General features: G+C 41.9%; 1 protein-coding gene across 1 annotated transcript in view; it reads left to right on the top strand.

Moving 5' to 3' along the window:
• The window catches only part of MDN1 (midasin AAA ATPase 1), a 116,805-nt gene that overhangs the window by 48,571 nt on the left and 41,142 nt on the right, over positions 1 to 27,092 (top strand). The window contains exons 38-65 of the mRNA XM_054162495.1: positions 346 to 468; positions 1,817 to 2,014; positions 2,106 to 2,213; positions 3,303 to 3,491; positions 4,516 to 4,605; positions 4,718 to 4,978; positions 5,122 to 5,392; positions 6,859 to 7,018; positions 7,271 to 7,387; positions 8,531 to 8,739; positions 9,295 to 9,440; positions 11,175 to 11,377; positions 11,621 to 11,841; positions 12,732 to 12,845; positions 13,612 to 13,744; positions 14,519 to 14,628; positions 15,160 to 15,293; positions 15,976 to 16,136; positions 16,465 to 16,585; positions 17,417 to 17,627; positions 17,735 to 17,966; positions 19,177 to 19,303; positions 20,800 to 20,970; positions 21,117 to 21,331; positions 21,441 to 21,822; positions 22,006 to 22,115; positions 23,409 to 24,105; positions 24,876 to 25,037. Of these exons, the coding sequence (XP_054018470.1) occupies positions 346 to 468; positions 1,817 to 2,014; positions 2,106 to 2,213; positions 3,303 to 3,491; positions 4,516 to 4,605; positions 4,718 to 4,978; positions 5,122 to 5,392; positions 6,859 to 7,018; positions 7,271 to 7,387; positions 8,531 to 8,739; positions 9,295 to 9,440; positions 11,175 to 11,377; positions 11,621 to 11,841; positions 12,732 to 12,845; positions 13,612 to 13,744; positions 14,519 to 14,628; positions 15,160 to 15,293; positions 15,976 to 16,136; positions 16,465 to 16,585; positions 17,417 to 17,627; positions 17,735 to 17,966; positions 19,177 to 19,303; positions 20,800 to 20,970; positions 21,117 to 21,331; positions 21,441 to 21,822; positions 22,006 to 22,115; positions 23,409 to 24,105; positions 24,876 to 25,037 (5,376 nt within the window). The remainder of the gene's footprint in view (positions 1 to 345; positions 469 to 1,816; positions 2,015 to 2,105; positions 2,214 to 3,302; positions 3,492 to 4,515; positions 4,606 to 4,717; positions 4,979 to 5,121; positions 5,393 to 6,858; positions 7,019 to 7,270; positions 7,388 to 8,530; positions 8,740 to 9,294; positions 9,441 to 11,174; positions 11,378 to 11,620; positions 11,842 to 12,731; positions 12,846 to 13,611; positions 13,745 to 14,518; positions 14,629 to 15,159; positions 15,294 to 15,975; positions 16,137 to 16,464; positions 16,586 to 17,416; positions 17,628 to 17,734; positions 17,967 to 19,176; positions 19,304 to 20,799; positions 20,971 to 21,116; positions 21,332 to 21,440; positions 21,823 to 22,005; positions 22,116 to 23,408; positions 24,106 to 24,875; positions 25,038 to 27,092) is intronic.

Below are 27,092 nucleotides of genomic sequence, written 5' to 3'. Positions count from 1 at the left end.
TGCCAATTCCCAGATTTTTCTGTTCTTTTCAAGTGAAGACATGCATATCTTTGTCTACTCTGCTTTTCTTGGCTTCTATAAGGTTACTTAGGAAACAGTTTTATGGCTTTTTAGCTTTTCTGTGCCAGTTTAAGTTTTTGTTGGTCAGTGTGAGTAGCTGGCCACTGGAGTCCTATCGGAGAAAAGCTTTTAGCATCTTGTAATTACTGATTTATTTTTTTATTTGTTTTTTCAAAGACCTTCTTCACAAATGTGAAGTAAGATTTGATTTGAAAAGACTGTTTATGAACTTCTATGCTTTGTAATTTTCACCATCCCCACCCCCACTTTTCTTTACTCCTAAAGGATGTGACAGACTTGTTTGGGGCCGACTTGCCAGTCGAGGGTGGGAAAGGAGGAGAATTTGCCTGGCGTGATGGACCACTACTAGCAGCATTAAAAGCTGGTCACTGGATTGTGTTAGATGAGGTAAGTTCAAGTTTAGGGCACAAATGAAATGGAATGCAAGAGTGATGATTTGGCTAAATACCTTCAAGGGAATAAAATAAAATTTGCTTACTTTTTCAATATAGCACTAGATGCATATATGAGCACAATCCTTTCAATTCAGAAAATTGATCTCCCTCTGCTAAGTCACTCTGCCCACTGGCCCTCTAGAGAGAGTGTAAAGAAGTGTTTAAAAAGAGACTGGATGAGGCACTTGGTACCATGGTTTAGTTGATTAGATAGTGTTGGGTGATAGGTTGGACTTGATGATCTTGAAGGTCCTATCCAACCTGGTTAATTCTGTAAAAGAAACCTTCTGTAAAAAACAGGCTTTGACTAGACTTCTTTTAGACAAAAAAACAAGGATGGAATCTCAGCCTAAATTACTGCCCAAAGCCAAAGATAGGTTTGATTTACATTTGAAAGGGTTTGGGAAGAGCTTTAGCAGATGTTTTGGTACACATGCTCTTATATGGGTAGAATTGCACTGAAATGGAAGAAATTTTGCTGAGACTACATTGGGTACTGATGAATAGACTAGACTAGAATAGAATAAACAGGTTGGAAGAGACTTTCAAGATCATCGTGAGGAAGAATTCCATTTTTCCCATGGAAATTTCCTCTTGTCAGAACAAGAGGACACAGTCTCAAGCTGCTCCAGGTGAGATTTAGGCTGGATGTTAGGTGGAAATTCTTCACTGAAAGAGTGATAGGCTATTGGAATGGGCTGCCCAGGTTGATGGTGGAGTCACCATCCTGGGAAGTGTTTGAAAAGAGACCGGATGAGGCATTTAGTGCCATGGTTTAGTTGATTAGATGGCGTGGGATGACATGTTGGACTAGGTGACCTTGTAGGTCTTTTCCAACCTGGTTAATTCTGTATTCTAATATAAGCTATCCTGGCACCAGAGGTTTGTTCATGTGCTGTCAAGCATATGTATGCATAGAGCTCACTTCTTTGCAATGAAAATGACCAGTCTTTAAATGTGTCCCAAAATGTCATTATTTAAAAACCCCAAGAAAACAAAGAAACCACTCTGAATGTCACAAGTGTATGAACGTAAGCTCAGAAGAAACATCTTGAACATGCAGATTTTGCAGTGGAGAACACTTTTGTTATCATGGTGAAAACACAGTACAGCTCTCAAGTGCCCATAAGGAAAAGGGTTAGTTGGTCCAGTGTCGTAACAACAGTCAAGCTGGAGGTAACAACATATGACAGCGCTAGAACAGCAAAGAAGTTTAGTTTTACCTTTGTGAATGTTAAACTAGAGATGAAGCAAAAGTGTTTTGTGGAGCAATAATATTGTATCCTTATTTCTCTCCTCAGCTGAATCTGGCTTCTCAGTCTGTATTGGAAGGGCTAAATGCATGCTTTGACCACAGAGCAGAGATTTATGTTCCAGAGCTGGGAATGAATTTTCACGTGCAGCACAAGACAACTAAGATTTTTGGATGCCAAAATCCGTACAGGCAAGGAGGTGGAAGAAAGGGTCTGCCCAAGTCCTTCCTTAATAGATTTACACAGGCAAGCTTAGTTGTTTGGTTTAAACTATGTTATGATCCTGTCTTGTAGTTTTCTGACTATATCAACACTCAGCATGCTCTTGATTCTCCAGGTGTATGTTGATCCACTGTCAGCAGAAGATATGGAATTTATTGGGAACACGCTGTTTCCTGCCATTGATAAAAGCATTATTGCCAAAATGGTTGCTTTCAATAACAAGGTAAATAAACATGTAATTTATTTTGTGTAGAAGCAGGCAGACTGCAGTAAGATTTAAAAAAAAAAAAAATTAAGTCTATGATTATAATTTCAAATCATTTTTATAGACAAGTGTGTTGGTGGGAAAAAAACCCAGAAATTAAAGAATACCACTAAAACCCACCTGAATTCTTGTACCACTTTAGTCAGATGCTTGGTTGATAACTGAAGAGGTACTACTTTTCACATAAGATAAAATACATATGTAAAAAACCCCTTCATTCTACAAAAGGTAGAAATAGTTATGGTTTGGTAGCTTGGTGAATTGATTGGGAAAATAGTTTTCCACACATGGATTGTTCTTGAATCACAAACAAAATGAGCTGTATCTTAACAGGAAATAAAATGTGTATTTCTTCATTCTGGGATGTTGCTACTGACCTTTACAGAAGCTTCTTCCTGTAATAATATGTGTAACTCCTCTGGAACACTAAGAGACCAATGAAAGGAAAATCTATCATGATAGAATCTGTCTGTGAAGGATTCAGAGGTGGTCAGACCTAAAATTTTCCTACTATAAAAGGTTTTCAACAAGATTAATTGCAAGACATCAACTTACTAGCATTTTGTGGTTTAGATGCTGCCATTTTGTGCTAAGTGCAGGATATAAAATTTGCAGTAAGACTTTTATTTATGGTTGTGCTTCTGAAATTGCATTTGATCTTCACATTGGAGTAGATGGTTTCTAAGGTCCCTTTCAGCCTAAGCCATTTTATGATTCTAAGAACTGTAGTAACATTAATTGAAAGTAATATTCTGTGGCTTCATGTAAAATCTTTAGTGGCAGCATCTCATGAAAACTCATTTATGGAGTGCAAGAGTGAAAAGGAAAGCAGAGATGAGTGTTAAAGAATTAGCAGAGAAGAGGCAAACTAAATCAAACTTCAGTTTCCGTTATCTTCAGAAGCATGACTACAGCTTGCTCTTTCTGTTGTCCTCTGTGTTGTAAGCAGTGACAAAGGCAGAAGTTCAGTTCAATTTCTATTAAAAAAATCCTTGAAGAAGTAAATGGCTACAATAAACACTTTTTTTTAATTGCTACTTTTTCCAGATTGATAAAGAAGTAATGACTGAAAAAAAGTGGGGCCAGAAAGGTGGACCCTGGGAGTTCAACTTACGTGATCTTTTCCGCTGGTGCCAGCTTATGCTGGTTGACCAGTCACCAGCATGTTATGACCCAGGCCAGCATGTATTTTTGGTATATGGAGAAAGAATGAGAACCAGGGAAGACAAAGAGAAGGTGAGCTATGTGTTCTTCTTCCTTGCTCTTCAGATTGTGAGGAATTATTTCTAGCAATAAAAGTGTAAAGTTGAAGGTGCCTTGCAATTCATTCATAGACATTATCTGTTACCAAAATAGTTCGTTTGGGGTTTTGAGGTTCAACTTCAGTCCCTGCTTCCCTTTGTCATTTGAAATTTCCCTTTAATTACATACTATTATAAGAGCAGGAAGGTGGTATAAATGAAGGCAAGCAGAATTACTTAAATGGAGCAAAACCTGGTATTGTGTGAGTCTGTGTAAAATAATAATGGTCTCATGGATGTGGCATGGGCTGGATGCATGTTTGTGAGGAAGAAGATAGGTAGCACAGAAATAGTGGTGTTACATAGTAAACAAGCATTTGTGTCAGGAGAGTAAATAAAAGTAGTGTCCTGTAGTTCTAAATTGTTCTGGCTTGGATTTTCTTTTAAATGACATTTATTTGTCTGTCACTTCTTTCTTTTGCTCCCCTCATTGTGTTAAACACACTGCTTAATGATCCTCTAATAAAACAAACTCTGCAGTTGTTATTCCACCTTTGCCACCTATTTATCCCTCCCTTGCCTAGAAATCCTTTGCTTTTGTTTAATTTCACAGTGTTAAAATGGTATTGAATGAAAAGTCAGTCAGATTATGAGACTGAGGTTACTAACTGGATATTTTTCTCATGATTCTCTTCCTGTAGTAGGATTATATTTTTGTGTGTTATAAAAGAGCTTACTTATGGAGTGACTTCCTTTCCAGTACCTTGTGGAAAAGAAACATTATTTCATAGTATTTCAAGTCACAGGAAAGCATGGTTAATGAAGAGGTTGCTGTGGGCAGCTCACACTCACTGTTACTGTTTGCTGCACTTTGAATAAGTTGCCCTTGTGATTAAACCATGTTAGTTACTATAACACTGCTGTGGAGCTGAGGGGGAAGGCTACCTTAGGAGTAAATTTTTAGGATAATGGAAAACTTAGGACTGATAAGTTTCTTTTCTGTTCCTTCATCCCTTTAGGTTATATCCATATTTAGAGACATTTTTGGCCAAGAAGCTGAAGTGTATACAGGAACCAGGGAGTTTCACATCACTCCATATAATGTTCAGGTAAGCCGTTGACAAGAGGTTTTTGTCAGTGGAGAGAAAAGGAAGCAGCTTACAGAGCTGACCTCCCATTTGCCTCTGAGTAACTCACCCATGTGTGTCTCTTCCCTTCCAGATTGGTTATTCAGTTCTTTCTCGTGGCAACTATATTCCTCGTCCTGGCAGGAATCTCTTACTTCTGCATCACTCACTGCAGTCCCTCGAGTCCATAATGAAATGTGTGCACATGAGCTGGATGGTCATCCTGGTGGGCCCAGCAGCTGTTGGCAAAACCAGCCTTGTTGAGCTGCTGGCCCATCTGACTGGCCATCGGCTCAAAATCATGGCAATGAACAGTGCAATGGATACAACTGAGCTCCTGGGTGGATTTGAGCAGGTATTGTTTTGGAAGCATGGCACTGTTTCTTCTTCCTACCTGACAGTGGCCAGTCCACTGTGATCTTGGTGTTTAAACACCAAATGGAGCCTTAGGCACCACAGCCTTCTGGATGAACTAACTTTCTAATGGCATGTTTGCAGGTTGATATCAATAGGCCGTGGCAGCAGCTCTTGGAAAAAGTGGGGAATGCTGTGAGCACCCTCGTAAGGGACAGTCTTCTCCTGGCAGAGATCTGTGCAGAGGATGCTGAAGTTGTGCTGCGTGCTTGGAGCAGTTTCATCCTGAACTACAAACCCAAATCTCTGGGTGAAGGAAGCAGAAGTGTTACAGCTGAATTAGTGAGCAAACTGGAGGGAATACTTGTGCTTACTCAGCGACTAAACAACAAAATAAATTCTTACTCAAAGGCAGGTAGGTGTGGTGGAAAGTTTGATGTAAGACTGTATGTTCCTCTGAAGGAAATAAGAGGAATAGAATAGAATAGAATAGAATAGAATAGAATAGAATAGAATAGAATAGAATAGAATAGACCAGGTTGGAAGAGACCTTCAAGATCATCATGTCCAACCTATCATCCAATCCAACCCACCTAATCAATTAAAGCATGGCACCAGTCACCCCATCAAGTCTCCTCCTAAACACCTCCAATGATGGTGACTCCACCACCTCCCCAGGAAGCCCATTCCAATGGGCAATCACTCTCTCTGTATAGAAATTCTTCCTAACATCCAGCCTAAACCTCCCCTGGCACAGCCTGAGACTGTGTCCTCTTGTTCTGGTGCTGGCTGCCTGGGAGAAGAGACCAACCTCCGCCTGTCTACACCCTCCCTTCAGGTAGTTGTAGAGAGCAATAAGGTCACCCCTGAGCCTCCTCTTCTCCAGGCTAAGCAACCCCAGCTCCCTCAGCCTCTCCTCATAGGACTTGTGTTCCAAACCCCTCACCAACTTCATTGCCCTTCTCTGGACATGTTCCAGCCAGTCAACATCCTTCCTAAACTGAGGGGCCCAGAACTGGACACAGTACTCGAGGTGTGGCCTAACCAGTGCAGCGTCCAGGGGGAGAATGACCTCCCTGCTCCTGCTGGCCACCCTGTTCCTGATGCAGGCCAGGATGCCGTTGGCCCTCTTGGCTGCCTGGGCACACTGCAGGCTCATGTTCAGCCTACCATCAACCAGCACCCCATGGTCCCTCTCTGCCAGGCCGTTCTCCAGCCACTCTGACCCCAGCCAGTAGCATTGCAAGGGGTTGCTGTGGCCAATGTGCAGAACCCGGCACTTGGATGTGTTCAATCTCATGCCCTTGGATTCTGCCCATCTGCCCAGCCTGTTGAGGTCCCTCTGCAGAGCCTCTCTACCCTCCAGCAGACCAACTCCTGCCCCCAGCTTGGTGTCGTCTGTATAAGTGCAGTGAAATAATCTGTATATGTGCAGTGAAAGCTCAATATATGATGCAATAGAGCTCTTATCTTGTATTCCTAGGAAAGGGAATTTGGATATTCTGCTCTTGGATTTGTTCTCTGAAGCACTGCTCCGTCAAGCTTTACAAATGTCAGCATAATAATGTGTGGACTGTGTTTTCTTCTCTTTTAAACCCCCCATTGATTAAATATGGCATTAATATCCATCAAACTTCATATAATAGGATGGAGGAAAGTGTCAGCCTAGTTTACATTTCTCTCTGTTTGTGAGCACTCCCTCTTTCTTTGTGGATTTTGCCCATGGGGGTCTACTTGAAGAGTTGGAGCCTCTGTTATTATGTTCCCTGACAAAGTAGGAAGCGTTCATATTTCTTAACAAAATAACTACTATTTTTCTTGAAAGGATCAGGAAGCTACCTCAGTAATACTAGTTTTGATATAAGATACACTTCCTTGCAGAGTTTGCTCACCTGGTAGAAGAGTTCCGGCATTTCAAGCTGCAGCAGGCCCAGGCTGCTGACCACAACAGCAATGGCACTTTTGAGTGGGTGGATGGGATGCTGGTTCAGGCCCTGCAGTCTGGAGACTGGCTCCTGATGGACAATGTTAACTTCTGCAAGTAAGACATTTTGGTGGCCTCTTACTGCATGGTTCACAACTGAAGTTTTTGCATTTGGATGATACAAAGGAGCAGCAACTTGTGTTTTCTGGAGGAGTATCTTCCTTCTTAGCTTAACAGTTGATAGTTTTCCTGTTATCTTATGATGTGATTGTTTGGCTTTTTGCTTAGGACTGGTATCATTTTTGTTCAGGCTAGAAGGGAATCAAATAGTTACCTTCTTATAACCATACCAATTTCTTTTCAATATAGCCCTTCTGTGCTGGATCGTTTGAATGCTCTGCTCGAACCAGGAGGCGTTCTTACCATGAGTGAGAGGGGTGTGATAGATGGCACAATTCCTACAATAGCTCCTCATCCAAACTTCAGGTACTTTGCATTTCTGCCCCTTCCCCCCCCACCTTTTTTTTTTTTTTCCATCATTTATTTTTCCTAGTAGATTTAGGAAAAAAATGTCAGTATTGAGCCAGTCTTTTGGTATTTTGAATTCGGTTTGTCATGTACTATTTTGACACTGCCTGTCTGGGCAAGGAAGAAAACTACACTGCAAGAAGCATATGACAGTGAGTTTGAGAGGCTTGGCTTTATATCCCTGTTGCAGCACAGACTAGTACACTGCAAAAATCACAGCAATGTACCTCTGCCTTGATTCTCCATTTCTAGTTTAGGATTTCAGCACTTCCTTTTTTTTCTCACTGTACAGGAGTTGAGGATACATGTGCTGAAGGTGGTGAAGTAGTCAGATATGTTGGTAATGAAAGCTGGCATATGGACATAATAATTTTCTTCCTAGCTTTTTCCACATTGTCCAGGAATCTGAGTTTCCCACAGTGACAGAACATAAAAAGCCCCCCCAAAAAAACCATATCCAAAACCCCTATAAAACTAGACAGTCTGTATTCTCTCAGCCTTAAAGTAGTCTCTGAGGGAGATGGGAGGAGCATATACAAAGTGTTGTGTATCATTCCTGCCTCTTACAAATTTATTAAAAGAACATTGGAACTAATGTGCCTCTGATTTGGAAGCAAGATCTTTGACTTTTCAAAACCATGTTTTGCTGCATTGTGTCTCAAAAGGTTTTTCTGCTCCTTGCTTCTGAGAGATGCCTCCTTAGCAGCAGGGTGTTGAATACTTTGCTTTTTAAATAGCACAGATTTATCTGAAGGCTAAGACATTTAAATGTCTTCTTTATAGCTCAGAGGCATAGTATAACTTTTTTTTTGTAAGTAGGCAAATGATAAAATCTACATTCTGAGTTGTAACTGAGTTAAAAATCATGCACTATATCCGTGGCTAATTTCAAAGTATAATTATTCATACAGAGTTCTCATTTAAATTCAGTAGATGTCTCTGGCTTTCTAGATAGCAGTGTCCCTGCTTATATGAAGAATAATTTTTGGTGGTTCCAGAGTAATAGTTTAAAGCCCTAAGTTACATCTCAAGATTGTAAGGCAGTTGGATTGGGTGGTGGTTGTATGTCCTTTCCAACTGAGCTATTCTAATACCCAACAGGCTTTTCCTCTCCATGGATCCGGTTCATGGGGAGATATCCAGAGCCATGCGGAATCGTGGGATTGAAATTTACATTCCTGGGGAGAATGATGGAAATGTGTTGGACAGTCTGGATTTGAAGTTGCTCCTGCATGGTTTGGGTTTAGTGGGAGACAGCGTGTGTGATGCGCTTTTGGCTGTGCATTCAGAAACCAAGGCAGCAATAGCAGGTAAAAAAAAGTCTGTTCGGTATTTGTTAACAGCCTGGGATCATTACATGTATTTGGAATCACTCTTCAGTATAAAAGCTTGGTTGTTCTACTGTCTTATGTACCAGTGTAAGTAAAGGCATAGAAGTACAATCAAGTTCTTCTGGCTTGGTTTTTTTTTTTCTTTCTTGCATTCTCAGGAAGAGATCTGATGGTAACTAGAGTGCTTTGTAAAGAGATACCAGAGGCTGGCAAGAATCAATTGTCTTGCTACATGGAAGGCAGCAACTTCCAAGGGAAAATTGGTGAAATAGAGGTTTTGCACAAGGCCTGTTCTAGTTCTTTGGAGCAGGATGGCACTGAGTTTCATTCATCTTAGCTTCGTGATACCTTTTTTTGAGCTGTCACCTGATATTTCCTGTCTTGTCAAATTTTCTTACTGACCTTGGGAAGAACCCTTTCCATTTTCAGGACCTGTTAGGATTCATTTGTTTTGGAGCTGGTATTTGTCCTTGAATTGTTGAAGGGCTGACTTACTAAACATTCATACCATCCTAAATGCTGTGTATCTTTCAGGTTCTGTGTCATCTTTGTCACCTTTGCTTCAGGCTGCTGTGTTAATTGTGCAGCAGATGCAAAGAGGCCTCGGATTAGCAAAGTCATTTTACAGAGCCTGTTGGGAAGTTTATGGCTCCTCACAACAACTGCAGATGAACCAAAAGGTAACAGTCCTGTATTTGAAAGCTTTTCTGTCTTGGTTTGAGTGGACAGAAAGGTATTATACCCACAAGGGAGTGAAATAAAAACACTGGTACAGAATGGGAGGTTGAGTAGGAGTACTGTTTACAAGTATATACAGAAATACAGAAGGTATTCAGGGAAAAAGGGAATATATACACAAACAGAATCAGTTCAGGCCCAGCTTCCTAGCTGAGCCCAACCAGGCCTCGCTGCTAGGCCAAAACCTTCCGAAACATGCCCCCCTACTAGGCCTCCCTGACCCCCCCCAATTGTGCAGCAAGAAATTAGCTTGCCAAGAAGGTTGCAAACTCCCCCACAAACCAAGAGAGATAACAGCCACTGTGTACTGGGAGCAGAGAGAAGGGAGAAAGAGAGAGAATTGTCTGTGAACTCTCTTTATAGAGGGAGATGCAGAATTATGGAATGAAATAACACAATTTTCTGTGTCCACCTCCTGGATCCTCAACCTATAATGTTTTCTTACATCATCAAGATATGTGAAAAATATAATTTCATGATGCTAGACCAGAGATTCTCTAAGTGCTTGATGAGGGTTGTGCTCTTGGAGAGATGAGCCAAACCATTTTAAAATCCTCTGGGGCATCTGCTAGGTGATGAAGTGGAGAGGTTAAGTGTCATTGGGACATTTCCTGTGCCTTTCAGATTCTGAGACTTTTTTGGCTCTTTTTTGGTTTGTGTAATCAGTACAGTCCTACATGTAACTTACTCTAACAGATCAGAGGAAGGTCCAGAGGTTGTTTGGTTTTGGTACTGAACAGTAAACTATGGTGAATTTGAGCTGCCAGCTGTTCTTTGATGGCATATGTTCTCAACCTGGTAGCATGCCACTGAAGACAGAGGTCAGATGAGTGAGAATGGTGTAAAGAATGCCAATCTGTGACATGCTTATTGAGATATTCCCCAGGGGTAAATGTGTTTTGTTGGAGATTCTATCCCAGTTGGAATTTGGAGGCTTATTTCACAGTATCACAGTATAACTAAGGTTGGAAGAGACCCCAAGGATCATCAAGTCCAACCTGTCTCGATAGACCTCACGACTAGACCATGGCACCAAGTGCCACGTCCAATCTCCTCTTGAACACCTCCAGGGATGGTGACTCCACCACCTCCCTGGGCAGCACATTCCAATGATGAACGACTCACTCAGTGAAGAACTTTCTCCTCACTTCGAGTCTAAACCTCCCCTGGCGCAGCTTGAGACTGTGTCCCCTTGTTCTGGTGCTGGTTGCCTGGGAGAAGAGACCAACCCCTTCCTGGCTACAAGCACCTTTCAGGTAGTTGTAGAGGGCAATGAGGTCACCCCTGATCCTTCTCTTCTCCAGGCTAAACAATCCCAGCTCCCTCAGCCTCTTCTCATAGGGCTTGTGCTCAAGGCCTCTCTTTGTTTGGGTTTTTTTAACAGCTTCAACTTAAGACTTTGAGATGTTAATACTGATGAATCTATAGCCTGAAACACTGTACATACTGTCACCTGGAGATAGTAATATTCACTTCCTATTTTAAACTGTTTAGTATGTTATTTCACTTTTGCTTGGAAGGGTTGGGTACTTCTATTGTGTAGATTGTATAGTATTTGTAAAACATTTGGTTTATAATGATTTCATCATAAATGCATGTAATTGAAGAGTTCTCTGAGCTATTGTACTTGAATGCATGTTTAAATATGATACTCAACTGCTTTTTGATTGTTGTAGCTTGTGTTAGAATTGGTTGCAAAGCGTACCTCATCTCTGGCTTCCCATGAAACTTGGGGTGACTCCCTGCTGGGAATCGGATTGTGGCCAGACTCCCTACCTACAAGTCTGTTTGCAGCTGAAGATTCACTTCTTTCTACAGTCCAGAGTGATGCACAGATCCTAATGTATTGTCTGAATAGACTAAACCTGAAAAACTGCAGGTAGGCAAGACACAATTTTTTGTCTAATGAATTTAAAACAAGAAGATATGTGTGAACTACTGGGGGCATGTCATTTTTTTCTGCAAAACTATGTCTTGACCAGATTGTGTGGATAGAAACTTTGGTTGTCACACTCCAGCTGCCTTCTTGCCTGAAGATGCTGAGTAGCCTCACAGGCAAAATACATTCTTTCCCGGAGCTGCCAGTTCAAGCCCTTGATTGTTTGACTTCTTTGTGTTTCAGGACGCTACCACTGACTCTGCAAGATCTTCAAGAAGTTATGCAGTCCACTAATCCTGAAAGTCTCAAATTCAGTGCTGTTGAGATAGATGAAAACTGGATGGATAAAATGGAAATTCTCCAGGCTTCAGTGAAGTTGTTCACAGAAAAGGCAACCAATCAAGACTGGACACTGAGAGTTAAATGGCTTAACTCCTTAGCCAAAAATCTGCCACAAGTGCTTGGTATGTGATCATTTAACTTTCTCTTATGTAATGGCTGATTTATTATATTTTTGTGAAAACATTCATGTCAGATCACTTGAATGGTTTGGGAGTTCTCAGATGTCCACATGGTATCGAGGGCATTGAGGATGGAGGGAGATTTGGAAACAAATTGTATGTAATAGGGATAACAAGAGACTTTGGGCTAAACTTCATGGCCTTGGGAAGGCTGGTTAAGGGATTAGGAGCACAAGTGGTGGTCTCCCCTATCCTCCCAGTTGTGGGAATGATTTAAAAACAAGCAGGAAGAGCCAGCAGATCAATGCCTGTCTCTAAGTCTGGTCTCTCTGTCAAGAGTTAGGGTTCTTTAATCATGGGTCTATTTACAGGACACCAGGCCTGCTGGCAGCAGGTGGGATACACCTGTCTCAGAGTGGGAGAAGGATCCTAGCCTAGGAGCTAGCAGGGGTCATTGGAAGAGCTTTAAAACAGATTGGAAGGGGGAAGGGCACATGTACTGATAGAAATAAGCCTGAGGACAGCACACCCTTAAAAGATGGTGTGCTATCAAGGTCTGCTCGTTTCAGTGGAGATAGGGAATGGAGACCCATGTGACAGAGGGAGGGAAATAGATGTACTGAGAGGGTGATTTGAAGGTATAAGGTCATAGATTTTCACAAGCTGTATTTTTAATAGCATACATGAAGTATCACCAGTTTAACTCTTTATCAGATTTATCTTCTTGGCCATGATATTCTGACTGCCTTTAAGACCTCTTAGAGCTCATACAAAATAAGTGCAACCAGCATGTGCAGAGTGTATAGACAGATAAGCTTTAGGCTGCTTGTTCTTCCTTATTTGTATTAAATGCTCTGTCTTTCATACCTATGTTCTGTCCCCTTCACCTACAGATCCAGTGCGGATTCAGCTGGAAGCAGGTGCTGTAGCCCTTGGTAGTTTCTATGCCAGTCCCCTCTCCTCCGGAGTCAGTAACATGATCAAGTTGCTACAGCCAACTATGACAGGTACTTCTGGGGACAAAAAAATATGTAAGACATTGGTGCTTCCTTTTATTTGTTCTGTGAACACGCTGCAACCCTTCTTGAGGAATGTGTGTAACAAAACAAAGGCTGCATTCTAATTATATGTTGCATTTGTTGCAAAAGAACTAACAACAAAGCCATTCTTGCTGTCTAGAACTGCAAATACACCAATTAAAAGCATTCATCCTAAGCAAATTAAGTATGAGTGCTGTAACTACGAATCCTGAGCGTGTATCTGTCATCCACGCACACTCCTACCGCTCAGAGTTAAGCGATGTCCTTAAGAGTAATGCATATATCCACTGCCTTTCTGACTGGTTTTCCTCATCAGTTATTGTGTTGGCCCATCTGTAACCCATGTTAAGGCCTACAACTTTCCCTCAGTGTTTTACAGGGAGCTCAGGCCTGTGGTTTCCTTTCCAAGCTTATTAGGTGAATGAGAGCTACATACACCCTTTATGAATGGTCATAGGTATCTTGCCCGGACTGTGAAGGAAAAGGAATTGAGTTTCCAGGCTGTCTTTTGGGGTACTCTTACCACTGGTTAAATTACTTTCACTGTTCTGTTTTACAAAACTTGCAGTCAACCTAATGCTTTTCTGCTCAGATATCTTGTGTGAGGGAGCTTGACACTATGCTTTTCTTTTAGGCTTCCTTCTTTCTTTCCCTAAGCTTCTTGTGTAGGCAAGGGGATCAAGAGAAGTCTCACTAATGTTTCCACTGCTGTCTTGTCTTATTGACTTTCCAGATGAACATGTGATGCCTCTGGACCCAAGATGGAATGTGCAATTTTTGGATATAATCAGAAATTCAATGAACTTTGATACAGAAATGGAACACACAGATCAGCTTCTAATCCTTTTGAAGTCTGCAGCGAATCGGTGGGTTACAAAAAATGCCTTGAGTAGGTTGCCCGGTGGCTGTAGTCAGTGCTCTGTAAACCCTTGCCAAGTATGTGTTTAGATTTTTGATAGATAAGATCTGAAATACTAAGTAGAAGGTTCATACAGCTAGGTAATTTTTTTTCCTTGTGTTTTCTGTAGATGAAGACTAAACCAAATCATTTAATATAGGGAACAGGGCTCCCAGCATTCCATATAAGCTGGAGTACTTCAAAGACAAACAAGAACTGTAGGATAAAGCATAGAAGAGACTGAAGCAACAGTGTGAAGTCTCTGACATAAGAATTGAATTGCTGCCCAGCTTTTGGATTTGAACTGCCTTTCCTAATAAGAGTAAAAGTACACAGTTACAGTGAAAGGAAGCAGCTGTTCACACATCCTACAAGTGGTGTATGTTGCATATGCTTATTAGCTCACTGCTTTTTCCTTCCTGGTGATTGCTGGAATCAGGAATCTACTTTTTGTGAACCTTGTTTCTGCAGAAACAGCATTCCAGTGATTATTTATGCTGCACTTGATTCTTTTTTCATAATGCAGTATCAAATGTCACTTTGTAGTTCACCATTCTCATAAGGCCAAAGGCATTGGAATGTGCTGCCTGGATGTGTTTAAAGGTCATTTGGATGTGGTGCTTGGGAATATGGTGAACTGATGTTGGACTTGGTGATCCTGTGGGTCTTTTCCAACCTGAATGTTTCTGTTCTGTTTGGGTTTTTTTCAATGTTTCTGAAATTTTAACAACTTGTACTTTAGGGCAGTATTGTTTCTTGACCGAGAAAAAAGAAGCTACACTGAGAAGAATTTGATTACCATCAAGAAACCAAGAAATAGTGTCCTGAGAATGTCTCTGGATTTCCGCAAAGGTGGGCTGATTTTTAGAGTTCCTTTTGGTTCTATGCTACACCATTTATATGCTTACACCATTTATAACATCCCAGTTCATGCCATTTCTCTCTTAATTGCCTAAACTTGAGGAAGGTGGTGCAGAGAATCTGGAACTGCATTTTTGTCTTTAGCTAGTAAGAATAGACAGGGTCTTCAGTTGTGTTTTGTTCCAGTCCTCTTTCTTTTGTTCAGCATAATTAGGATGTTTGCTCCTAAAACAAAGGGGAAGAATTCAGTGATGAAATCAGTATGTTGCATAGAAGCAATTGATCAATGTTTCTTTCATTCTGTATTATTATATATATATATATTCAATGCAGTAGAACAGAGAAATGTGCAAGTAGTGAAGGAATACTTTTGGTTGCTTTGACACTTAGGAATCTGTTTTCAGCAGTTGATTTGCCCCCAGCTACAGAGGGGATCTAAGTGACGAGAAATTGACCCCTACTTGTCATGTTATGTGACTAGAGCATTCAGTCTTCTTTATTTCCCTCTTCTCCAAACCTCAGATCCAGGAAGTTACAACTGCCTGCCTCATGCAATTGTGGTCAACCTTGCTCCTTTCTTTGAACTCTGGGATGCATTTACATTTCACTGGGTGAAGTCTACTCAGGTGGCCTTAAGTGATGATGACATGCATGATGTGAGTAGACTTTGCATAGTACGTTTATGGAAGTTGTGTGACACTTACAGTGTGCAGAACACTATTTCTAGTTTCAGGGATCGAGAAATAAACTACAGTGTTTCTGTTGGTATGCAGAATATGCCTGACCCCAGGCAAATGTTGTGTTTATTTCAGTGGCTCTATTTGCCTTCTCATTTTTCCTATGTGGGATGTCAATTCTCCTCATAGTGGGAATTATCTTACCTAAATGTATACACCTGGGACCCAGATACCCATTGTGCCATAAAATTGCCTCTGTTCTCTAATGATAAAGGGAGTATCCATATCCATCTCACATAAAGAGATCTGAACCTGGGTGGCTGACAGTCAGCATGTGTCTCAGAGCTGGCTCACTTCTCCCTCTCCTGTTTTAGACCATGAAGATCATTTTGTTGGAATCCAAAAATTGCATAGTAGACTTTGTGCAGGGATTACTTGGTTTTGACTGGTTTATTTCCACCTGCCAGCAGAGCCTTGCCATATTTTTGGAAACACATACTTGAGTGCTGGTTATGTGCCACTAAGCAGGAAGCATTGTCTGCCCCAGTAGTTAATGGAGGTGACAAGGTTTCTGCATTTTACTCTTGCTTCAAGTGCAAAGTGTTCTGTAAGGTGCAGGGTTCAGCAACTGGAAAATGTAATGGTTTTGGCTTGTTGTTAGATTTTATACTGCTTGCTGTGGCGTGACCGGTTCTGGGCAGTCTCTGATGCTGTGACAGTGGATTCACCAGGGTTGTCACTTCTGTCTCTTCACTGGCACTGGGTTAAGAAGCATCTAATTGACAGAATTCCTCAGATGCTCATTGGATCAGACCAACACAAGTGAGTGGTTTTGACGATTCATGTCTCTGTGACATGGTTATATAAATTCCCCTTTTGTTAGTATTAGAGTTATTTCACACTGTTTGTGCCCAAGCTGCATTCCATTAGTGATGCAAGTGCAATTTATTCCATAGCTGCTCATTTTTAAAATTCAAGATTACCACCATTGGGCAGCTTCTTACCTAAATAATCATTGAGACATTTGCCCACTTTTAATTTCAGTTGCTCCTGTAGTGGAAGGCTGTAAGAAGGGACTTTTCTTATGCATCCTTTTGCCTCTTTATCTCACATTCCAAGTTAACTGTGGGCTTTATTTTTAATCTCAAAGGGTTTCCAAGGAAATTCAGTCTGTTTCACAGCATATTCAGAGCTGCTTGGCCAACCCTGCTGGTATTTCTGCCAATGTGAAGTTACTACAGAAGTCTCTAGGAAGACCTCTTCCTTTTAAGGTATTGGTACTCTGTCTGCCAAATATTTGTCTTTCCAGCAATACCAAACATGTTTTAAAATAATCATAAAGATAAGTGGCATTTGCTTTCCAGGCCAGCAAAACTACATTCCTTTTGGATTTGTTAGATTGATAAAAAAACTTGTTTCAGCTTAGAATCATAGAATGGCTCAGGTTGGAAGGGACCTTAGAGATCATCTACTCCAGCCTCTCTGCTATGGGCAGGGATGCCTCTCAACTAGACTCAGCTGCTCAAGGCCTCATCCAACCAGGCCTTGAACACCCCCAGTGAGGGGGCATCCACAACCTTCTTGGGCAATCTATTGCAGAGTCTCACCACCCTCATACTGCAGAACTTCTTCCTATGATCCAGTCTAAACCTATTCTTCCTCATCTTAAAACCCTTCCACCTTCTCCTATCACTAGACACCCTTATGAAAAGTCCCTCTCCAGCCTTCCTGAAGGATCCCTTCAAGTATTGGAAGGCAGCTCTAAGGTCCCCCTGGAGTCTTCTCTTCTCTAGGGTGAATGATCCCAGATCCCTTAGGCTCTCCTCAGAGCAGAGATGCTCTTCATGAAGATAAAAACCCTGAACCGGACAAGGTAGAATTGTTGTGACTTTCAGTTTCTGTCTCCTTGCTGTATTGAGTAGGGCTACAAAGGAATTACTAAGCAATTGTTGCAGTTTCATTTATGTTTACTTGTACTTGAGTTGTGTGCATGTGAATTTGAAATCTTATTTCTGACTCCAGTCAGAGATCTTGTTCTCTGTTGTTTTGTTAGTGCTGCTGAAACACTGCCACTTGATCAAATGTCCTCCTCCTGTTTGCAGGATAAAGAGGGCATGGAATGTTTTTCTCAGTTAAAAGCCCTCAGCAAACCACTTAACATCTTGGAGCTAAGATTGGCCTTTGGAGAAAGTAGATGGCAGGAAAAAATGCACTGTCTGAAAATTGCTGCCACTGGATGGACATTGAAGAAAGCACTGCTGCAAGCTGATGGCCTGATAATTAGAGCAAATCATTTAGAAGATGTTAGTCTGGGTAGGTAACACATTCTGTCCTCTCCTTACATATGAATGGAATGGATGTGAAATGGTCATTGGCAAGAAATATATGCTTTTATGTGCCTCTTGCACTCTGTCAAACAGGTCAGCTAAAGATTTTTTTGAAAACTGTACATTCCCATCTGAGAGCAGAAGGAGTTACATACAGTCATTCAGAAGAAAGGTTTGCTGAAGATTCCATCTCCAGTCAGTTAGACCCTGCCTTGTTAAACCAGCTCCGCACTCGGGTTCAGCTGTGGCCTGCGATGGAATACATAGGTGGGCTCTGGCAGTACAAACTGACAGCAGATTATGTGGCCAAAGCTTGTGCAAGAAGGTAAGAAGAAGGTTGGAGAAAAATCATTCATGTGATTCAGCTAAAAGCTGGGACCTCAGTAGTTCACATTTGTATGTAAATGTGTGCATGTATCACAGAATACATCTGGTTGGAAGAGACCTCAGAGATCTTCTAGTCCAACCCTTGACCCAGTACTTAAGGGTCAACACTAAACCATGGCCCTAATATACATGGCTTGTGTATATGGATATATATATGTGGTACACAGGTGCTTATGTGTATTTGTGAATATAAATGCATGTGCACTCCTTGTCTGCATGCAGAATTGCACTTGGGTAACTACAAAAAGTGTAGAAAGCAAGTAGCTCAGTGTTCTATTGAGGAAGTCTTGCTCTTTTTTTTTCCCCCTAACTTACTTTTATTGATGCAAATATAGGAATGCTGATGGCCAAGGCCCTTGGAGTAAACAAAACAGACTCCAGAAATTGCCTTTTTTTTGTTCCCATATGGTAAAACAGGTGAAGGAAAACTAAAATCTTTTAGGTAGTAAATTATATTTTCCTTTTGGAAATATACTGTGTTTACCTTTTAATGACACAGAAGAGTCCTTCAGATTGGGAATTAACATGAAATTATTGCCATGTTGCTGGGGGCTGCTGCAGAAAGACTGAGTTAGACCTGGTGTTGAAGAAAGTGCACTGGTGTGGGTGTTTCCTTTTATGTAACCTGCACACATGTCTTAGAATAGAACAGAATAGACCAGGTTGGAAGAGACTTGTAGTTGTACATCACTAATTTAAGAAGTGTTAGTGTTGGTTTAGGGGGCTAAGTGTATTTCTGTTTTGATAGGTTCACTATTGTTTAAAAGAGAGCTCTTAATTCTTGGATTTCAGTGGAAAATGTTTTGTACAGTGAAAATTCTAGAATCACTGATTTTTCACAAGAACTGTAAAGCTGCAAGGCAGTTCATTTCCAAATGTTTTGCTGAGCATGTAAGTTATAGCTACAGGAGCTTACACTTCTTCCCCTTTGGCTGTATTCACAATTTGCCAGATTTGCAGGTTGCAAGTTTTTTGAGTATTCCTTGAGTGCTTGTTCTTCTCCAGGGTTAAAAACATCATTTTAACCTTTCAGGGCATCTTCATTGTGACTTCACCTGCCATTATCAATTTGTTGTACTATCCACATGATTTACTGCATGTGCCCTGCTTAAGCATTACTTAGGTTGCATTTCTTTTACCTGCTACAGGAAGAACTGCAGTCAAGAACTAAGCATATGTTCAGATCTGCTTCAGCTTATAGCTTTTTCTCTGAAGTTGACACCAGCTGCTTCTCACCAGCTATCTGCTCTGTGGCACTTGTTACACCTTAAGGAGGTAAGAACAGGTTTTAATTAGTCTTGTAGAAGCTTTCACCAAACTCTTCAAAATTAGCATATCTCTGTAAGATTTTTGACATGCTGTTTTTCTTACCTGTGCCAAACAGTAACTGTTCCTTATTTTAATAGGAAAAGTTGTTTACTGTGAGGCTTGAAAAAATATAATTAACCCACAACATTAAAGCATAAATAAAGACCAACGGCCTCAAATAACATAGTTTTATATGGTACTATTGGTGCTATTGTAAAATTCATCCATGACCTAATGGAAAACAGAATGCTGATTGAATGGCAGGTGCCAAGTTGGTTGTATCTGTGCATTCTAAGTAATTTTATGCTGTAGAATACTTGTCTCTGTTTCTGTGCATCTGAAGAACAGTTAGAGTGGGAGAGTTTTGTGATGCATTTTCTGTAGAGCATATAACATGCCAGAGAGATTCTGATTGGCTAGTATTTATCTGTGATGCAGTGGTGGCTGTCCCCACAAAGCTCAGTAAATCAGCAAGTTCACTTTTAAGAGCTTCGGAGCAGACTATTGGATAACTTTTCCTGTTCTGTGCTTGTGGAGGAGGTTGTGTAGTTGCAGGCTAGAGGCTGTATTGTGAATAGAATAGAATAGAATTAACCAGGTTGGAAAAGACCTCAGAGATCATCGAGTCCAACCTATCATCCAACACCATGTAATCAACTAAACCATGGCACCAAGCACCCCATCCAGTCTCTTCCTAAACACCTCCAGGGACAGTGACTCCACCACCTCCCTGGGCAGCACATTCCAATGGCCAATCACTCTTTCTGTGAAGAATTTCTTTCTAACACCCAGCCTAAACTTCCCCTGGTGGAGCTTGGGACTGTGTCCTCTTGTTCTGGTGCTGGTTGCCTGGGAGAAGAGACCAATGCCCACCTGGCTACGACCTCCCTTCAGGTAGTTGTAGACAGCAATGAGGTCTCCCCTGAGCTTCCTCCTCTCCAGGCTAAGCAACCCCAGCTCCCTCAGCCTCTCTTCACAGGGCTTGTGGTGCAAACCCCTCCCCAGCTTCGTTGCCCTTCTCTGGACACGGTCCAGCAAGTCAACATCTTTCCTAAACTGAGGGGCCCAGAACTGGACACAGGACTCAAGGTGTGGCCTAACCAGTGCAGTGTACAGGGGCACAATGACTTCCCTGCTCCTGCTGCCCACACTATTCCTGATCCAGGCCAGGATGCCATTGGCCTTCTTGGCCACCTGGGCATACTGCTGGCTCATGTTCAGCCTACTATCGACCAGTACCCCCAGATCCCTTTCTGCTTCCTAAACACATTGCATATTTCACGGGCAGGAGGCAGTGCAGATCTCAGGAAGTGCACTCTTTTAGTTGAGAAGAGATGCAAGTATGTGTTACCACCACTGAAAAGCAGTATCATACTCTCTTGAGTTTGGTTTTTGTGTGTGTGCTTGTTTCTTCTTTGCTCCCTGTGAATTATCCTCATCTCTAGGTTTTTCTTTCTCCTTAGATATCCCTTGAAGAAATGCCTATTCTGTCATCTCAGCTGGTTAATGCTGCATTAGCATCCTTTTGGAACAGTACTTTTGCCACGGACCCAGAGTACTGGTTGACTTGGAGGCCACTACCTGCAGCAGAGGAAAATAACTTGTCTAAGTCACATATGAACCCTTCTGTGAAGGTTTGTATCTTCTGACTTAATCACATTACTACTCTGAATACTATTTAACTGAATAGTACAACAGCTTTCTAAATCAGTACTGTAAGTTCTAGCAGAGTCAGTGCAAACTGCATCTGAACAATCTAACTCTTAATCTCTTGATTTAGGGCCCAGGTACTTTGACCCGAGCCGTTTTCTCAAAGTGCTTCTTTGAAATTCTAACTAGCAGCAGCAAGACAAGACAGTGGGATGTGAGTGGGCTTCCTGTTTTGGCATCATCCCATGTGACACTGGGAGAATGGATGGAGAGGGCACATCAGCTTCATGAAGTAAGCACAGCACTGTGGACCAACTTGGCTGTCTCTTCAATAGTAGATTTTAGGTATTGAGATCTTCATTCTATATATATGTTACTTAATTCAGGCATGTTCTAGAAGCATGTTTACCATGTGTAAACTTTCCTCATTCTTTCCTCATTCCTTTGCCTCTAGACACACAGATGCTAGACTACAAGGAACAATGCTGAGTGAACTACTTTCTGCCCTGGTAGATCTGGTTCCCATGGATCTTCAGGAAGAATTTTTGGAGTGCTGTGAGAAGCTTTACCTCAAGGATCCTGTTGCATATGAGTTCCTTTTCAAGATACTTAGAAACATCACTGATCAGGAGTTGCTTCCTAAAGAATTCCTGTTTCTCCTGCTTACTTGCTTGCAGCAGTTCTTTGGGGAAGGGCTTAAGGAGTTATCGGAGACAGCTTGTCGAGGAAGCCTCTGGGTGAATATTGGTTTGATGCAGATCCAGGTGCGGCTTCCACAGACCAGGTTTGATCCAGCTGTTAAAAGAGAATACAAGCTCAAGTACACAGAAGAAGAGGTGAGTGTGGAGCTGAATTGGCTTTTACCTCTGTAATGTGTGAAGTCAACACAGATTAGGTTGGCATGGGTGCTCTTAGGTAAATTTCTGGTAATGAGTTTTAAACTTATGCACAATAAGATGATGTACCTACTTGGTTACCAACACCAGAACATAGAGAATGGTTTATTCTTTCCTTTTTAGTTATACCAGCTGGAGTGTGAATGGAAAACAAATGATTTCTCATCCCAGCTGCATACAGGAAAAAGTATTGAAGATGCAGCAGTCAGCAACTATATTCATCCCCATCTCAGGTAACATCTCAGACACTTAACTCTTTTGTTTTAGAGTTGAAATTTCCTCTTTGGATGCTTGGGCTCCAGAGCTTTTCTCCACAGCTTGATAATTTTTGTGCTCTTCTACAGAAATAAGGACTGCTGATTTTAAAGTATCAATTTGCTTATTGAAGTGGTAAAGAAAAATACAGAAGCTTTTCTTAAGGAATTGTCTGTACCCACTTTGTACTGCTGTAAAGGCAACAGTTAAAGCAGTGACCTTGGTAAAATCAAAGCTATGTTCAGAGGTGAAAACAAAGCCAATTAGGCAGTTTCTTTAAATTGTGACAATGCTATCAATAAATTGAAACAAGGTGGAATGTGTATCTATCACTGTAACTTTTCATGGCCTTTTTAGATGCCAGTTCTGTCTTGTAGAGTTTGTGTACTGGGTAGAAATCTCCACGAGAATGATCAGGGGGGTGGAGCACCTCTGCTACAAGTACAGGCTGAGGGAGCTGGGGTTGTTCAGCCTGAAGAAGAGGAGGCTCCAGGGAAACCCAGTAACAGCCTTCCAGTACTGAAGGAGGCCTACAGGAAGGGTGGAGAGAGACTGTTTACAAGGGCCTGCAGTGACAGGATGAGGGGCAATGGCTTTAAGCTGGAGAAGAACAGATTTAGATTGGATGTTAGGAGGACACTCTTTACTATGAGGGTGATGGAACACTGGAACAAGTTGCCCAGGGAGGTGGTTGAGGCCCCTTCCCTGGAAATATTCAAGGTGAGGCTTGACAAGGCCCTGGGTAAGCTGATCTAGTGGGGGGTGTATCCCTGCTGACTTCAGGGAGGTCAGACTAGATGACCTTTGGAGGCCCCTTCAGGCCCAGACCATTCTACAATTCTATGATTAATGATTTTCCACTATTAATGGAAGCTTTCAATTTCATTATTATACATGTAGAGAATCTTAATAGTTCTATGCTATTACTTAGAGAACAAGAGTCATTGAAAGCAAGTTCTGAATGGCTGAGTTTTATTGGTTGCTTCTAGTAATACTCTTTTTTGCTTGATGCTCACAGAGCTGTTGGGTAGCAAGCAAAAAAGTAATTGCAGTTTGTTGAAGTGGCAAGGCAGGCCAGCAGGAGAGAAGTACATGTGCATGCTATACAGGTGTAGCTTCTTGTTTTCCTCCTTGTTTACTGTTTGACACAAACCAGCTGAGTATTTCTGATGAATCTTTTTGTATATCAAACTGTTATGTTAACAATCTGTGACCGTATAAAAACGTTCATATGAAATATGTTCCAACTGGTCAGTGTTATCTCTTAACAGACTGTTGCAGGAAAGAGTGCAAAGACTGAAGGACCAAATAAGCAATCTTTCCAGAAAAAAGGCCTTCAGGCCTCCAGCTCCACCCTATGATTGCTTATACCAGGAGACTCACCAGTACATCAACAGCATAGCACGGATTTCTTCAGTCCAAGATCTTTTAGGTCGCCTTCTACAGTTCCTCCGTGGGCAAAGACCTAAGTCACTTCAGGCAGTACAAAACCTGTTAAATGAAGAAGCATCTTGGCAGCAATCACACCATCAGTTTAGAAAACACCTGGCAGAGGAGTATGCTGCATTCCCTGATGCTGTGGTTCCACTGCAAGCTGCCATCTTACAGTTGCAGCACGGCATGCGATTGGTGGCTTCTGAAGTTTATGCAGCGCTGAGAAGTTTTTTGCGTCCAGCTGACTTCACCAACCTCCTCACTTCTTTGCTCTCATTTCCTTCTGTTGGCCATGCCTTCCCCACTTACTTAGCTCGTGCAGAAATTTTATGCTCAGTGAATTCAGTTGAGGTCCTTCATGGGCTTAAAAAGTTTTCTCTGAAGCACTCTGAAGGAGAATCTGAGGCGGTAGTGCGGCCTTGCCCAACTCTGGAACAGCTCCTAGTGAATGCTTTGCTACATCTTCGATGTCATGTACTAGCCAGAGGAGAGATGGACCAGAAATCCCTGCAGCTTTTTAGACATCTCTGTCAGGTAATGCAATCTGAATGCCAGTGCGTTGCACTCAGCTGCTATGCAAGAAGGACATGGATCTGTTAAAGCCTGTTTAGGCTTGTAGCGATAGGACAAGGCAAAATGGCTTGAAACTGAAAGAAGGTAGACTTAGGTTAAACATAAAGCAGACATTTTTCACAAATGAGGATGGTGATGCATTGCAAAAGGTTGCATCATCCCTGGGAGTGTTATTGAAGGTCATGTTGGACCAGGCTTCAAGTAACCTGATCTAGTAGAAAACATCCCTGCCCTCTGAAGGGGTTTGGTCTACATGATCTTTGGAGATGTCTTCCAAGCAAAGCCATTGTATGAGTCTACTCTGATAATTGTCAATGTAGTGGTCTTAAAATTCAACCTTTTATTTTTTTTTCCCAATGAATTGACAAAATGTAATTTTAACATAATCTAAAATAGTAGATTTGCTCTTTAATTTTTTTCAGCAAGGCTTAAAATCAGTCTGCAATGGTTATCAACAATTTTATCTATTAAAAACAAACAAACCAAAACCCCCAAACTCTGTAGAGAGTTTCTTTGTAAAGTGGTTAAAAAAGGATACTAGAACTTGGCCAAGTGCCCCACTGCATGCTGTTTTCTGTGCTTTTTCCTCAGTGGCTTGTGGAGAGGGAAACTCACAGATGTTCCTTTCAGTAAGGTGGCTTTGATTTGCAGTGTTGTATACTGAAGAGTAGGAAAGAGCCAAACAAGATAGATCAGCTTGGGTAAAAGTGTGCTGCTCTGTGTTTCCTTAGGCAATTATAAATGAATGGGATGAACAGGAACGTCATGCCCGAGAGAAGGAGGCCATGCAACAGAGTCTGTACAGATACAAAAGTAAAAGCCATGGGACAGGACGGAGTGAGGAAGAGGAGGAAGAAGAAGAATTTAGGAGGAGATTTCCTTTTCATGAGAAGGTAACATAACTGTAACTTTGGTAAACACAAAAATTAAATCTAAAGTAGCTCCTGAAAGTATTTGCTGTAAGTATCACAGTATCACCAAGGTTGGAAGAGACCTCAAAGATCATCGAGTCCAACCTGTTATCACCGCCCTCATGACTAGACCATGGCACCAAGTGCCACATCCAATCCCCTCTTGAACACCTCCATGGACAGTGACTCCACCACCTCCCTGGGCAGCCCATTCCAATGACAAATGACTCTGTCAGTGAAGAACTTTCTCCTCACCTCGAGCCTAAACTTCCCCTGGTGCAGCTTGAGACTGTGTCCCCTTGTTCTGGTGCTGGTTGCTAGAGAGAAGAGACCAACCCCTTCCTGGCTCCAACCACCTTTCAGGTAGTTGTAGAGAGCAATGAGCCTCCTCTTCTCCAGTCTGAACAATCCCAGCTCCCTCAGCCTCTCCTCACAGGGCTGTGCTCAAGGCCTCTCCCCAGCCTTGTTGCCCTTCTCTGGACACGTTCAAGTGTCTCAATGTCCTTCCTAAACTGAGGGGCCCAGAACTGGACACAGGACTCAAGGTGTGGCCTAACCAATGCAGAGTACAGGGGCACAGTGACTTCCCTGCTCCTGCTGGCCACACTATTCTTGATGCAGGCCAGGATGCCATTGGCCTTCTTGGCCACCTGGGCACACTGCTGGCTCATGTTTAGGCAGCTGTCAATCAGCACCCCCAGGTCCCTCTCTGTTTGGCAGCTCTCCAGCCACTCTGACCCCAGCCTGTAGCTCTGCATGGGGTTGCTGTGGCCAAAGTGCAGCACCTGGCACTTGGATTTGTTGAATGCCATCATATTGGACTCTGCCCATCAGTAAGTATGAGATGAGGGATGAAAAAGCTTTTTCATCAGTCAAAAGCAAAACGTGGGCTGAACTTTGATGGGAGGGTATTAAGTACTGTGCTTTTACTTTATTTCACCTTCTGCTTGTAGAAAGTGTTTTGGAATTTCTGGTCTTGAACTGTACTGTGGTTCAGGTGAATAATCCCAAGCTTCATAACTGTAAACAATATAATTACTTATTTGTGAAGAAGGTTAATCTTGATTTTATGAAGCTGTGAGATTCTATTCAAATTCAACTGACCTGTGTTACTGAATGACTTTTGAAGTATGTTTTGCAGTACAGAAATCTGTAAGAAAAGTATCCTTGTGTGGTAGGTTGAGAGAGGGCTTAGCTCTCCCTCCTCCACAGAGCAAGAAACCACAACTAGCCCAGTCGAAAGAGCAAGCTATATATTTACAAGCATATAGGAAAGCAGGTTATATATAACACAATATATACAGGTATTTACAATATATACACAGAAATATACAGCAAAGAGAAATAACACAACAAAAATCCCTCCCCGAGGGAGGGATCCCCTCCTTGGAACCCCCTCTCTCCCCCCCCTACCTCCCTTTTTCCCCAAAAAGGGGTTAGAGAGAAAGGCAAGTTATAAGGAAAAGAGTTGTTGGTAAGCTTCAAAAGCCCATGCAGGATTAGTGTTTGCTTATCTGAAGGCCAACTCCAGCAGTTCGCAGAAGAAGCAGGCAGGGAGAACAGGCTGAAACCTCCAACTCCCCCCAACACCCAAACCAAACTGAACTGAGGGAAAAAAAAATTCCAACTGCTTCACAATCTAAAGCTGCATTTTTGTTTATCAACCAATGAAATTCGTTTAGAATATCAGAATGTTTTGGTTCTAGTACCGAAAACATTAGCCAGTGTGTTCCAGCAGTGTTTGTTCTGAAAGGCACAGCCTCAAACGACCACACCTTGTATTGTTGGGATGTAATATATCAGCTCTTCCAGCAGCCAAACAGCTTTGAGGTGGTTTATCATTATAAATGCTGCTGACTTTTTTGAAAGGTTCTTACTTGGCAGCAGCTCAGGGATCACTGTACTGCACACTTGCCAGCTGTAGTTGTGCCCTTAGCTGGCCTGTTCCCCTCTGTTCTGTTTCAGATGGACACCTGAACTGTGAGGCAGGCAGTGTATCTGTGTAGTGCCAGCTCCAAATCAGGAGCATTTTGCTGC

The sequence above is a fragment of the Dryobates pubescens genome, chromosome 6 (assembly GCF_014839835.1).
Source record: "Dryobates pubescens isolate bDryPub1 chromosome 6, bDryPub1.pri, whole genome shotgun sequence".
Taxonomy (NCBI): domain Eukaryota; kingdom Metazoa; phylum Chordata; class Aves; order Piciformes; family Picidae; genus Dryobates; species Dryobates pubescens.
Note: the sequence above shows the minus strand (reverse complement) of the source record. Positions and strands in the feature narration are given on the sequence as shown.